The sequence below is a fragment of the Xiphias gladius genome, chromosome 14 (assembly GCF_016859285.1).
Source record: "Xiphias gladius isolate SHS-SW01 ecotype Sanya breed wild chromosome 14, ASM1685928v1, whole genome shotgun sequence".
NCBI classification, from domain to species: Eukaryota; Metazoa; Chordata; class Actinopteri; order Istiophoriformes; family Xiphiidae; genus Xiphias; species Xiphias gladius.
Genome location: NC_053413.1, coordinates 2,206,483 through 2,221,026, shown reverse-complemented (window position 1 = coordinate 2,221,026; position 14,544 = coordinate 2,206,483). Strand labels below are relative to the sequence as shown.

Genomic DNA, 14,544 nt, shown 5'->3' with positions numbered 1-14,544 from the left:
AGACCGTTAATGTGGAGTGGATGCGGCCAAGAGAATGCATGGCAGGTGTAATCAAGGTGGAACTTTGAACCCAGCAGGATAAAGTGGAGTTTGGGGGATAATGAAAGATTTGGTAATTTTTGCATTCGCTCTGTCACAAACAGGGAGGATGATCAACTTGAACTTTAGGACCCTTCTCAGTGAACACGTGCTTGGAAAGGAGTATTTCCTGACTGGGAGTGGGAGATTGATGAGGTGTGATCGGCTAGAGCCAGTGAACAGTGCCAGCCATATCACAAGGAGCCGTGGGTGAAGGGGGAAAGGATCTGGAGAAATGATCGGTAACTGTCCAACCTGCAAATGTTACCAATCTTGTTGTGTCAAATGTTGACAATCTCGCATTACTGCATTGGGACATTAACTGTTGGACCATTTGGAACTCCCATAATGTAACACATTCAAAAGACAATGAAGCCACTGACTTCCAGGTTTATACCTGGTTTGGACACAACTGAACAATTCACATAAAGACAGTTACAGGGTCTGAGGGAGTTGGTTTTCTAGTTAAAAACAAATTGTTTGAGTTTATGAAGTTAAAGTTAAGGACAAATCAGTGGAAGGGATAATAGTGCCACAATTTAAAAATAGGTTTTCTGGATACTGTTTTCTTATTTTTACCTGCTATTTACATCCAGAAAGATCCACAAGATCAACTGGTCCTCATTCCTTTTTGGGGCATTTAACAGCTCAGATGATGTGGAATCTGTTTATTTGTGCGGAGATTTCAATAGTATTGTTAGCTTTGGTGATTGTATTAGTGATGTGGATAATATTTCTATCAAGAATAATTTAGACAGCACTGTTAATAGCTATGGGAAAATATTGAGTTTCTGAGTGCTGCAAAATGTTGTGTGCTCAATGGTAGATGATAAATTCACTTCAGTTTCAATTAAAGGAAAAGCAGGAGTAGATTATATTTCAACAATTCATTTGACGATGTTTGAAGGAAATAACTAGTTTTAAAAGAGTCACTGGAATCTGAAATGAAAGCAGATGTAAATAACCGTTACATGTTTTTGGATGTAAGTTTTTCTATAGAAGAGGTAAAAAATTTAATAGATAAATGTAAACTGAAAAAAGCTACTGGAATTAACAAAATTTTCAATGAAGTCTTGAAGTCGCCGAGGTTGTTTAATGTGTTATAATAATTGTTACAGTCTTGTTTTGACAGAGGCATTATTCCTACTCTGTGGCACAAGACTGTTATTAAACCTATTCCTAAATCTTAAACAAATTTATACAGGGGTATAAGTCTTAGTAGTTGTGTGTAGAAAATTGTATTCCTCACGTTTAAATTGCAGACTTGTAGACCACCTTGAGAGACAAGGTTTGCTAGTGGATGACCAAAATGAATTTAGAAAAGCCAGAGCATGTATTGATCACATCTATGCAGTCATTTCAATAATACGTGCAAGAGTTAAGGAGACTAGACCTACATTTGTTTGTTTACTTGATTTCAAGAAGACATTTGACTGGATTAATACGGAACTTCTTCAGAATTGGTTGTTAAATTCTGTCGTTAATGGGAAGTTTTATTATGCCATTAAGTCTCTTTATCAAGCACCTGTTGCCTGTGTTCAGGTTAATGAATACACAACGGGGGTTTTTCCAACAATTTGGTGTGAAGCAAGGAGATGTTTTGTCTCCAACATTGTTTTCCACTTATATTAATGATTTAGCTCTTCAAATTAAAGCTTCTAGCTTGGGAGTTAAAGTTGATGATCAGATTGTGGGCTTTTATTATTACATGCGGATGAAGTAGTTTTACTTGCTGAACATGAAAAAGAGCTGCAGATTATATACTGAACAATGTTGCAGAATGGTGCTAGTAATGGAGACAAATCAAGACAAAACACTATTAGTACTTTTTAGACAAAAGTCATTGGCTAGAAGTTAAGTTGTTTATAATTTTCGTTCAACTTGCTGTCATATACTGATCAATACAAATATCTTGGCTTGACGCTGGACGAGTACATGACATTTAAAGAAGCTGTTAGTGTTCTAGTGGAGTCAGCAGTTAGACCACTGGGATCTGTACTGAACAAAGGTAAACAGTGTGGTAATCTGGGATTCCATACTTACACACAACTCTATAATTCATGTGTGTGTCCTGTATCTGACTATGCTTCTGGTGTTTGGGTTTTCCATGATCATACAAGTTGTAACACTGTACATCATAGAGCTATTCGATCTTTTTCGTGAGTCCATCAATTTTCTTCAATTCTGGCCATTAGTGGAGATATAAGATGGGAACCTCCAAACATCAGATATAAGTGGCAAATGCTTCAGCTTTGGAATAGACTTGTGAAGATATCTGATCAGAGACTCACTAAAAAGATACTTAACTGGGACACTTCACATGGCCATCCCTGGGCTGATGAGTTGAAATCCTTACTTTATTTGAAAAATTTGTCATTTATTTTCAAGAAGATGTTACTTTGTGATATTCAGGAGATTAGGAGCAAAATGTTTCTCATGTGTAGAGAAAAATGTTCTGTGCATATATGGTATAAACAAAAATGACTAAATTATTGTCTCTTGAAGAATAGCTACAGTGTAGAACCTTGCGTGAAGTATAAATTAAACAATAGACAAAGACCCTTTTGTGCACAGTTATTTTCAGCAGCACCATTAGCCCTAGAAACCATCAGGTTTAATGCGATTCCAGAGGACAGACCTTGTAAATTGTGTGAACAAGGTGATATTGAGAAGGAGGTTGATTTTTTTGCTTTGCTGTCCTATCACCGAAGACGTAAAGGATGTACTTTTTAGTAAAATGTCCTCTATTAATGTTTCTTTTGGCTGGATTATTATGAAAAACATGAGTTCTGCTTCAGAAAGGGGGCTTTTTTGTAGCAGATTTTATTTACCAAACTTGGGGGAGAAGGTAGAATACTTTGTTTAATAGCAAGCTGTAAAATAACTTGCAATTACCTCCGCAAAAGTGGTTATGTTTTAACCTGTGTCTGTATGTTGGTTTGTTTGTTTGCTGATTTGTCATTAGGATTATGCAAAAAGTACTGAACCGACTTGCACCAAACTTGGTTGAGGGATGGGGCATGGGCCAGGGCAGAACCCCCTTAAATTTTGTTTTGGTCCGGTAAAAAGGGCAGCTCCAGGAAGTTTTTTATTATTTCCTTAACATTGCAAGATAGGGCATTTTTTGGCGGAGGAATGCGCTTTACTGAATGCAAGTCTAGTTTTGTAATGAAATTAAATGTTTGAACACTCCAACTGTACTTTTGGTGTCTTGTAAGCACATGAGGGTTGGGCACTTTGTGTGCATGATATGAAAATAAAATACAATACATTACTTTGTTTTGTTTTTTTAATGTTGTTGACACCTTATGTCCAATTTGGGTCAAATATGTATAACATTATTACAGTCTGAGGTTGGAGAGGATTTATTGCCACCCTGAGCATCTCCATTTGTCGGTCACTCAGGGGGATTTCAGTTTCTGGCAGAAGAATGAAGTGTGTAACTAGTTGAAGTTTTAGCTGTAGTACTAGTAGTAATAGTTTGGAAGTAATGTAATAGCATTAGTACTGGTATGTAGTACATAATACAATAATTGCAATGTAATAGTAGTAATTTTTATGTAAAAGCGGTATGTCAGACTGTAGTTAAACTCAAGAATAGTTCAGTATAGTTTGTCTTGTCTTCCTTTTCTGTGTAAAAGGAGTGTAATAGCAGTGATATAAGTGTAATATTAGCATAATAGCTTATAACGAGTACAAAGAGTATCATAGTAGTGTAAAAGTGGTGGTGGTTTCTAGGGTGTTGCTAGGTGGTTAGTTGTTAGGTGGTTAGTAGTCGCAGTTGTAGTAGGATTAGTGGCAGTATTAGTATCCGCAGTAGTAGTAATAGTAATAGTAGACTAGTATGGTAGATATGACATCAGCAACTAGACCGTGGATTCAAAAGAGGTGGCTCACTTGATCACAGTTTAATGCACACGAGGTGAAAATGCTGTAGTTTTGGAAGTCCAAAAGCACCAGCACTTCCCCAGAGCTTATTGGGTGTTGGCTACTGTCCTTCTCACCTTACATTTGTGGATTTTTTTCTACAGATCAGCTGCTGCACAAATTGGACAAAAATCCACAAGCAAATAGGAGGGAAGTCACAAATGTCACGTGACAGGAAGCGATCCACAAATTTGCGAAACCCATTTCACGTGTACAGGTGGATCCACAAATGCATAAATGTTTACAGAGTGAGTTATGCATATTTGCAAACTGCTCCATATTCTTGTGGATGTAATTTTACACAATACAAATAAAAATATACATGTTTGTGGATAGTTAAATATTTGTGGATCATGTTACACTTTGTGGATTGGCTTCTGTGGGTTACAAATAATTATGTCCAACAAAAACTTCCCTACACCTTCTGCTTCGGAATGTGAAATGCCTCGATGTTTTGGTTCCACGTTTTTATACAGGACCCTCATGATGCCATGCTAGAGCTGCAGGCAAATCAGAGAATCGGATTTGCCATTATGCAGAGTGATCTGGGATAATGAAACTAGACATCCTTTCAATCCTTTGTTTAATTGCAGGCAATTTAACCGGATTCAAGTCAGTGTTTTGGAGCATCACTACTTGAGCTATTGTAGAAATGACATCTCTGATGCTTATAGAAGAAACAAAGTTATTTATCATAATAATAAATGCACAGTCAGTCATATACTGTATGAAGTAATACAAGTCATGTGGAATAAGCCTACCATTGCAGAAATAAATTTGGAGAAAAAAAATAATTCTGATAGCATTTCTGTATTGATCCCCCCTATCGTCCTTGTCTGTACAGACATGCTGATGGATTTCTGGACACTACACTCTAATAAGTATAAAGTAGTAACCGTAGCTCCACATTGACCCACTACAAAAGTAAAACACTACTTACACATTGATGCTTACATATTAAGATAAAAATGTCATATATCAGCAATTTTTCTACATGGGTACTTTTACTTTTGATACTTAAGCTATGTACATTTACTTAAGTAGGATTTTGAATGCAAGACTTTTAAATGTAATGGAGAGTTTTTACATAATGGTATTGGTACTTTTACTTAAGAAAAGGACCTGAGTACTTCTACCACTACTGCTAACGTACAGATATGTTTATAGTGCGTGGTATTTATGTTTATGTTATACTGCGGACAACTTTGTGCACTGCTAGATATTTGTGAGACATTTTTTTCTGTTTTTGGAACTGTAAATGCACAAAATACACACTAACTTCACTAATACCTCTGTAGAAAGCGAACCTATCATGAAAGCTAAGTGAAGTGAAGGAGCTGCTGTCACAGTTCTATAAAAGTAAATTAGGGCTATTCTGATATGATAATCTAATTTTCCCATATTATATGCTTTACAATTTGAGAGAATTTGGCCCATTTGTTGTTTTGACAGACAAATGAGTATGACTTTTTATTTCACTTGCAAGGATCAACATGAAGCAGGAGAGGGTGTGATATTCTGACTTGAAGTCCCTAGTATGGGTAAAACTCCAAAAATGTTGGATCCTACATTTCCCATAATACAACTTAATAGCATATTTTAGACACTGTGTTACAAACTAAAGTTTAGGTTGTAACACATGCTTGGTGTAATAAATTTGTAGTCTCTAAGCCAAAACTAAAATACCCTGATAGCATCATCAGGGTTTTTTCTCAGACTTGACTAAGCGCCACCAGGGAGTTTTCACATGACTCTTTATGAGTAAAATCACGGATTTCGCCTCTAGAACATTGGAACTTCATGAATTATGAATAACAAACTGTATCAATAAAAATGCTTGAGTAACTGTTATGTTGTCCCAAACCTTTTATTGCAGCTCCCAGAACATATCATCTACAGAAAACTGACACTTCAAAGCTCCTTTAAACAATCCATCATCATCAGTACTTTACAATAATTTAATCACCATCATCACCATCTACTGGACAGTAATAGATCTGCAGACTGAAGGTTATGACTGACAGACAACACTGTGAGGCAAAGAGGGGCAGTTTTTAACCAAAAGCAGTATTTCCCCACAATACCTTTGAGCTTAGTATACCCAAACACTGTATGTTGTTAACTGCCACCTCCATTACCTGTAAACAAAGCTGCCCATGTATCACAACCCTTTACAGCATGTACAGGACTTCTGATCAAAGATTAGTAATGAAAAACATAAAAATCTGTTTCAATGGGTTGCTGCAGTGTGGTCTCTCTGTTGGTTAAATTTTATTGCTCTTCCTTGTATTCTTAGAAAATAAAATGTTGTCATTTAGTAGTACAGCCCCTTAAACCTGCATGTGTCAAACAGCTTATGGCTTTGTAAAAAAGCTTAAAGCATTTTCAAAAAAATTAGGTTCTCTTTATTTCTCAGATACCTTTTGAAAAATGTTCCTTTTAAAAATCTAGAAGCTATCTCTTGGTAAAGATTGCAATTTTCAATGTTAAAAAGATTTTTTTTAGTTCACATTGACTTACAAGTGTTAGGAAGTAGAAAAGACCAACTAGGATGACACAGAAAGAAGACAAGACATCCAACAAAAAGAGCTACTGCACACAACTGGGAGGTGTTGCATTCCTAAAAACAATCTGTTAGTTAGAGTATGTGAGGACTAGTGACACAAAGAATATTTGTTTTGTGTTGAAATTAACTCCTACATCATCAGATCCACATAGAACATAAAACAGAAACGTGTTGTTCAGGGTGCTGCACCCCTGTCCCAAAACCACCTTAGAGTACCAGTTAAATCTTATCCAATTCAAGGTGATGTACACTTAGAATAGGGATAGAAAAAATATGTTTACCTGCAGATCTGGTTATCATCTACGAAATAAGATACAAAAGTTCTCATTAGACTGTCTTAATTCCAGAAGTTCAGTTATGTTATGGAATAATTCAGAGGATGATGTTTTGTGCTCTGATCTTTTGGGCCTGCAGGAGACCTGCTACCAAGGATCAATGATTAAAAAACTTCAAGACAAATTCTGATGTAACAAAGGAAAAGGGAACTGAAAATTAGAAACATGTCACCAAGTTCCCTTTAAGAAAATATATAAAACACACAACTCTAAGTTTTTGAGCAGAGGGACTGAGGCAGTGAAATTTCGCCAGTGATGAAAAAAACAAAGATCTTGGTTCATTTAACTGGCTTCAGTCAGCTAGTTATGGCTAGACTTCGACAGGAATATGGTGCCTGATCTATTTAACCCTCTGGGAGCCAGAAATAACAGATATTTTACACTGAACTTACCATTAAAGAAAATGGGGTCTGGGTCACACAGGATTAAAATGCTTCAGTCTAACTATTCTGCCTGAATTAGCCTCAATGCATAGCTGGTGTGTTTGAAAAAGAATCTTGACTCCACAGCGTGACAGCTTTAAACCATTAACAGTATCCTAATTTACATCAAAGTTCAATCTCAAAGAGCTGAAGTTAAAACTTATTTGATAGTCTGTTTAGATGGTCTTGGTATTCGTACATGGAAATATGAAGAAAAAAAAAAGATATACAGACCACACACACACACACACACACACACACACACACACACACACACACTCGGGTACATATAATTAGGAAACGAGGAAAAAAAGTTAAACACAAGTCTTCAAAACTACATCAAGACATTTACTGCTAACAGAAGGGGTTGATAAGCAAGAGATTTGTCATTGTACAAGAACACACTCATCATATAAAACACATACACTACATTCACAAACACACACTTTCTCTCCAAGTTCACGTGCTAGCATATGGCTCATCCTGGAGTCAACACATACTGAGTGGTAAATAAACTGGATGGGTGAGGAGGGGTGAGAGGTTTGAAGAGGGGAGGCAGTTGACAATTTCACGACAGCTTTGCATATAATCTACAACAGTGACCAGAAAGAGACACAGCTGAATGGAGCTGGCTTTCTAAATTCTTAATATAATACTACAACAGAGGAGCAGAAAATTAAATTTTTTATTATAATAAGAAATTTGAAAATGTTTTTGTTGCCTTCATCTGTTTGGCAACAGAAATTAGCTCCAGAAAGCCAAACTATGTCACTGAGAGACATGAAAATAAAGTCCAAGACAGATTTACTACAGCGCTTGCTGATACAAGAGTCTGGCAGACTTGCAGTACAAGTAGAGCACATAGACTTCACATGGCCTGGACATCTGGCCACACACACACAGAACTAAACCACCCTGAACAAAAATGGAAATGGGTGCTCTACTGGAGAAGAAAAAAAGAAATGAAAAACTAATGAAAAAAAAACAAAACAAGAAAGGTAAAAACAGGAGTACCATATTAGTAAACAGTTTTCATCCATTATCTCACACTTTGACAATAAAAGGAAAATTTAAAGTAAGGTATGAAAACAGAGGGAGAGGGAAAAAGATGGGTGGGTGGGTTGTCATAACGACTCAATCGCTTCTCTGGAAGTGGAGAGATGCATCATCATTCTGAGCACACTCAGATGGTGCTGATGCAACGTCAGTGGGTCCCTGCTCCGTCACCATGACGACCGTAGCAGCTTCTACGTTTCTATCAGAAGTACAAACAGGATGATGTTAACCTTTACATGTGCAGGGTTTCTATCAATGTCTTTGTCTCATTGAAGTTACTAATCTTGCACTTGTATTTGATTACCTTGTACTGTATTGGAAGGTGCATTACATTGTAAGACAAGGTGTTTCAGTAAAAATTTGCCCCCTTCATAGATTGTATACATTATGTTTGAAATTTGTACAGATATGGTGGCATAGGGTGTTACAATAGGGTGATAATTAATGGCAGATCACAGTGTTTTCTGTTTCTTTGTTTTTGTTTTTTTTCAATTTGTTTTGTGCAGGAGTACCGTTTGTAATGTTCTACTCTGTAATTCCTTCTTTGAATATACACATTTGTGTGGAGTGGTTCCTTCTATACTACTGACCCAGCTGTAGAAGGAGTAAGAGTTTCTGTCTAAGTGGAATCCCCTCTAAGGAAAAAAACATATGTGCTGTCCTTTCACAGGGTTTCTAGTAACAAAAAGAAAAGATAATGTGTTCTTCTGTAAAAGCAGCCAAAGTGCAACTGACTATTAGCTCAACGTGCAGACATTCTGCTGCCAAAAGCTGTTCTGGCCTCATGCTATTACTTATGTATTACATGATATTTCATCAAGTTTCCATTGCTAATCCAACATAAGAGTAGGAACAGATCTTCCAATGTTAAAACAAATTTACATACAACCTTAAGGTTCAGCTCAGCTGGTTAAACTTTTCTTCTGTTCTGTCTTGCTCTCTGTGATCACCCACATTGTGTTTTAATACAGCTAAATTGATTTAGTCATTCTAATTTACAAATTTTTCAGTTTCTGTTGTCAGACATCTGAGCAAGCATAAAATTTGATTTCCTTGTGGCTCATAAGAGCTACTGCTTCACCAGTATATGTCACGTAAACAATTAGGAACTGTTTGATCATTCATAAAGATGTTATAGGTGACAGAGCCGACAATTTAATATTACTAGTGCAGTGCCAGTTCAAGATGTGCCTGTCGGTAGCCTGATGGTAGTAATGGGTTCTATTTACAAACTTATAAAGCAACATTCTGTGACAACACAGTTTATGTGACATCATTACTTACGGCATTCATCTGTGTCATTTTTAAACATTTTTTTTGGGTCCTCAGAAATACAGCTGCAAAGTTTGAAGTCTATCGGATGAGCGGTTGTCAAGAAAATCAAAGGGCAGACATACAGACAGACAGAGATTTCTCCATTTATTAGTAGGATTACAGCGACACAAGTCCCGACTGTGTTTAGCCAGGCATTATGTAATTTTCCCAAAATTCTGTTTTTCCCATCAACACTACAACACAAGGCCAGTGTTTTCAGTTTTATCCACTCTGTAAACTATTTAAAGTAAAATGTCTAGTTGCCAAAATGAGTAGATAGATATGTGTTTAAAGACCTACGCTGGCTTTAGCCGTGTGGACAGATGCTAAGGTCTTATACAGTATAAAAATTAATTATAAGAATGATGTTTGTTGAAAACAATATTTACCTGTGGGCTCATCCTGAATCTGCTCCTCTGTCTCATCAAACTCTGCTCCTGCAAAGACAAACATACATACATAAGTAAGATCATGAAATCTTTAAAATATTTTTATAATATTGCCTCATAAAGCTTTTGCCCCCACCAAATGCACAGTATACCTGTCCCCTTAAGTTGTTTTTTTTTTTTTTAATAAATCAAGTGCGTCTGTGTGTGTATAGGTACCTACCTTCTTCTGCTGTCTCCTCTACTTCCTGTGCTACATCTTCTGTCTCTGTGACTGTGAAAAAACAAACATTTGACACCATGAAAAACTGTATGCTCCAGAGAATAGAACTAGTTAACACACTACTCCAGCATTGGCACAACACAGACAACAAAACCCAACCCTTGGATCATCAACTCCATTACTCCATGCTAACAGCTTGGTAGACACTAATAATAGTATATTTCAGCTTATTATCTCAAGAGCAGGAGAAAAATGAAGTCTTATTTCCCTGAATAATGCTACTTGGCCTACTAGCATGCAATGTAGTATGTACTTACATCAAATGTTTTAATGTCTCTCATAAAATTAAGTCTTAGAACTTTAATCGGACCAGATGGTTCAGTTATCAGTGCTAAGTTACAGCTGATAAAGCTACTTTATCCTTTGGGAGACAAGCTCTGTATCAACCAGGAATGGAAACTGCTTAGAAAGTAGTGTAAATGGATTTATTACTATAAAGGGTATGGTCTGGACCTGCTCTATACGAAAAGTGCCCTGAGATAACCTGTTATGATTTGGCGCTATATAAATAAAATTGAATTGATTCAAACCAAAAACCTCAGTCACTTGGTTAGCACTGAATACTTCCAATGGACAGCTACAGTTTGGTTTTTGATAGTGAATTAAAGAGCTGAAAAGAAACAACAGCCTCAAACAGTCAACAAAATCTTAACCTGAATCCCAGTCCACCTAAAGTTGATAACGAACTGATGCCAGGAACCAGATATAACAATTTTACTTACTGAGTCATCAAAACAGACAGCCAGCAAATTTCTAATCATAAGCTCTCAAACCATGTGTGTCAACACTTTTTCTTGTGAAGCTTTACAGTGAGGTGTTGGTAGGTGGATTTTGTTACCATTTGACAGAGCCAGGCTAGCCATAGCCCCGTTTCTAGTGTTTTTGCTAAGCAAAACAGCCTCCAGTTATAGCTTAATATTTTAAAAAGGTCCTTCACTGATTTAGCATTTACACTCCTATATCACTGTCAGACTCACAATGGAGTTGTGAAAAACAAAATAAACAAACATCGATCTAAATCAATGCAACAGAACCAGAGATATTGCCTTTTTTATTCCACACCTTCCTCTTACTTGTCAAAACCCAGCAGTTACATTGCCAACAATTCAACTCAACCGTCCACAGTTTGGTTGGAAATTTGGGTGTTATGCTATTAGTGGCTAATGTAACCTCAAGCCCCAAACGACAGTGACTTAAGTGACATCAACTGAGGGAATTTATCAGGTTCTGTGCAGCTCCGTCTGGAGATGTTATAAAATAGATGTTGATGTGTAAAAATCTGTGGAGTTCCCCTCTAATAGAGAGTGGTATCAATCTTATCTAACACTCCACCAGAGAGCGAATAAGCATATTTCCCAAAGTTTCAAACTATTCATTTAAGCTCAATGTTTGTATCAAAGTCAAAAACACTGTATTTTGACAATACCAAATACCACTGGTATACCTTGTCAGTAAATCGTTTCCTTCTTACCTTGGACTCTTTGGTCCTCCACTTCTTCTGGAGTAGCCTCTGTGTCTGCTGCTTCTCCCTCTGCAGTCTCCTCCACTGCCTCTTCTGAAGAAATTGCTTCAGCTGGCGCCTCAAGAGCTTCTCCTGAAGGAGCTGCTTCCTCCTCTACAGCGAACTCACCTGAAGGCACTGCCTCCTCTTCTTCAGCTATCTCCTCCACAGCCTCTACTGAAGGCGCTGCCTCCTCTTCTTCAGCTGTCTCCTCCAAAGCCTCTACTGAAGGCGCTGCCTCCTCTTCTTCATTTGTCTCCTCCTCTTCTTCTGCTTTCTCCTCAACAGCTTCTTCAGTAGCCTCCTCCTCTCCAGCGGGCTCTTCAGGAGGTTCCTCTGAAGGGGCTGGCTCATCTTCTACTACCTCCTCGACAGCTTTTTCTGAAGGCCCTGCTTCCTCTTCAACAAGCTCCTCAGCAGCTTCCTCTGCATGAGAAGCCTCCTCGTCATCAGCTTGGTCCTCCATAGCCTCTTCTTCAGGAGGGCTCTCCTCTTCTACACTCTCAGCCACCTCCTCTGCTGCTAACTCCTCCACTGCAGCCTCTACCTCTAATGCAGGTTCCCCCACAGCATCGTCAACATCCATCTCCTCCACATCCTCATCAACAGCCACCTCCTCCACAGCCTGCTCTGTTGTCATTTCCTCCACCTCCTCCACCTCCTCCACAGCCTCTCCAGCTGCTGCCTCCTCTGCAGGCTCATCTGCCATCATCTCCTCTGCAACCTCCTCAGCTGCTGGCTCCTCCTCAACTGTAGCAACCTGAATTGAGCAATATTGTAAGTCAAAGGTTATAAAAAAGATGTTTATTTGCAGTTGAAACAGGTATGAACATATTGGACAAAAATAACAAGAGACAATTTTTCCATTTTGATTGAAGGGTCAAAGGGCCTTATGCTTTTTAGAGCAGAAGCTTGTGTATCACAAAAAAAATAATATGAGAACAGAAAAAAAACAGTAGCTTTTGTTACTCTGTTATCATCGCTTTTAAAAACATAATATCCAACAGGGATGATCATGAAAATCCAAAAACTCAAGCTGTGGTGGTGTGGTGAATCTTTTCTACCCTTTGAGTCAACAGGCGCTAGGTATAGTCCCAATTGTTCCAAAGGTCTTCCATTTAACAATTATGGAGGTCACTATGCTCTTGGCAACCTTCAATGCAGAAAAATCTTTTTTGTTGCCTTCCCCAGATCTGTGCCACGACACAATCCTGTCTCTGAGCCCTGCAGGCTGTTCCTTCAACCATATGGCCTTGTTTTTGCTCTGACGTGGATTGTCAGCTGTGAGACCTTATATAGACAGGTGTTTGCCTTTTCTTATCAAGTCCAATCAATTGAATTTACCACAGTTGGACTCCAATCAAGGTGTAAAACCATCTCAAAGATGATCAAAAGACAAAATTAGACACTTGAGCTAAATTTCAAGTGTCATAGCAAAGGGTCTGGAAATGTGATATTTAAGTTTTGTTTTATTCTGTTTTCACTTTGTCATTATGGGGTATTGAGTGAAGATTGATGAGGGATTTTTTATTTTTATTTTAGCATAAGGCTGCAACATAACAAAATATGAAAAAAAAATAGAGATCCGAGTACTTAAATGTTTTAATGCGCTGTTCCTACTCAGGAGCAGTCTATTTCACTATTTGGGGAAAAAAAAAAAAAACACTAATGATGTTCCATTTATATTTATAAATAATTTAATTTTAGTCTTGTTTCACTCGAGATCGGCATATTTATTATAATCAATTATTATTAATTTACCGCATTTTGCTCATTACAAAGTTGAACAGACCAAAACACTGTAAATGAATAAATATGTCAGCAGTAAGTGTGACATTGGTCAGGTTTTTTTCTTTTTCATTTTTAAAAGCTGTCTTACAAGTAGCATGTAAATCCTCAGAAACGAACAAAGACAGCAGCTGCACAAAGAAAAAAAAAAATGCAGGTTTAACACTCATTACAGCAGAAGGTGCAAGTTTTCCATTTTAGCAGCTACTGTTTTCTTTGTATGAAGTGGTATTGAACGCTGCAATGCTACATTCTTGTGATTTCTTTCCTTTCTTATGGGTGGCACAGGTGAAAAAGTTCAAAACGAGGCTTCACTGTTAACAAAACAGGGACAAAAAAAATTATAAAAACTAAATTAAGTTTAAATAACTTCTTGGAGCACAAAAATTTAAACTGACTAGGAAAATAAGATCACATTATTGACTAGTATTTGATATACTTAAATGCATATGCTTCTTGATCTTTTTTTGGTTAGACTTTTCTAACCCCTCCACACCACCACACACCAAGATGAAGACATTTTTGTCTGCCAGCAAAAAAAAGTGTGTATGAAACCAGTATGCAATTATGACACAACAATAACAAAAAATACATACCTCCTGCACAGTTTCCTTAACAGGAGCCTCCTCCACAAGGGCATCCTCCTCTATGACAGGAGGCTCCTCCTCCAGCACCTTTGGATCATCCTCAGTGACCTGAAAAGGAATACACCACCCTAATGTCATCAACAGGTTCACGCTTGTATTTGTGTAAGTTTATAACTGATTATCTTAAGGACTAAAGGACAAGGACAATTTCTTTAGCAGGAATATTTTTGACTGAAAGAACATTCAAAAGTGTCTGCATTGGGACTCAGACACTTCCGCTGATTATCTTATAATAATTAAC

General features: G+C 37.4%; 1 protein-coding gene across 4 annotated transcripts in view; it reads right to left on the bottom strand.

Moving 5' to 3' along the window:
* Window positions 1–5,856: 5,856 nt before the first annotated feature.
* Window positions 5,857–14,544, bottom strand: part of asph (aspartate beta-hydroxylase) — a 48,726-nt gene continuing 40,038 nt past the window's right edge. For all 4 annotated transcript variants that reach the window (XM_040142900.1, XM_040142902.1, XM_040142901.1 and 1 more), the window contains 5 exons: window positions 14,253–14,351; window positions 11,839–12,628; window positions 10,308–10,358; window positions 10,088–10,135; window positions 5,857–8,583 (listed from right to left, as the gene is read on the bottom strand). In XM_040142900.1, the coding sequence (XP_039998834.1) occupies window positions 8,576–8,583; window positions 10,088–10,135; window positions 10,308–10,358; window positions 11,839–12,628; window positions 14,253–14,351 (996 nt within the window). In that variant the 3' untranslated portion in view covers window positions 5,857–8,575. The remainder of the gene's footprint in view (window positions 8,584–10,087; window positions 10,136–10,307; window positions 10,359–11,838; window positions 12,629–14,252; window positions 14,352–14,544) is intronic.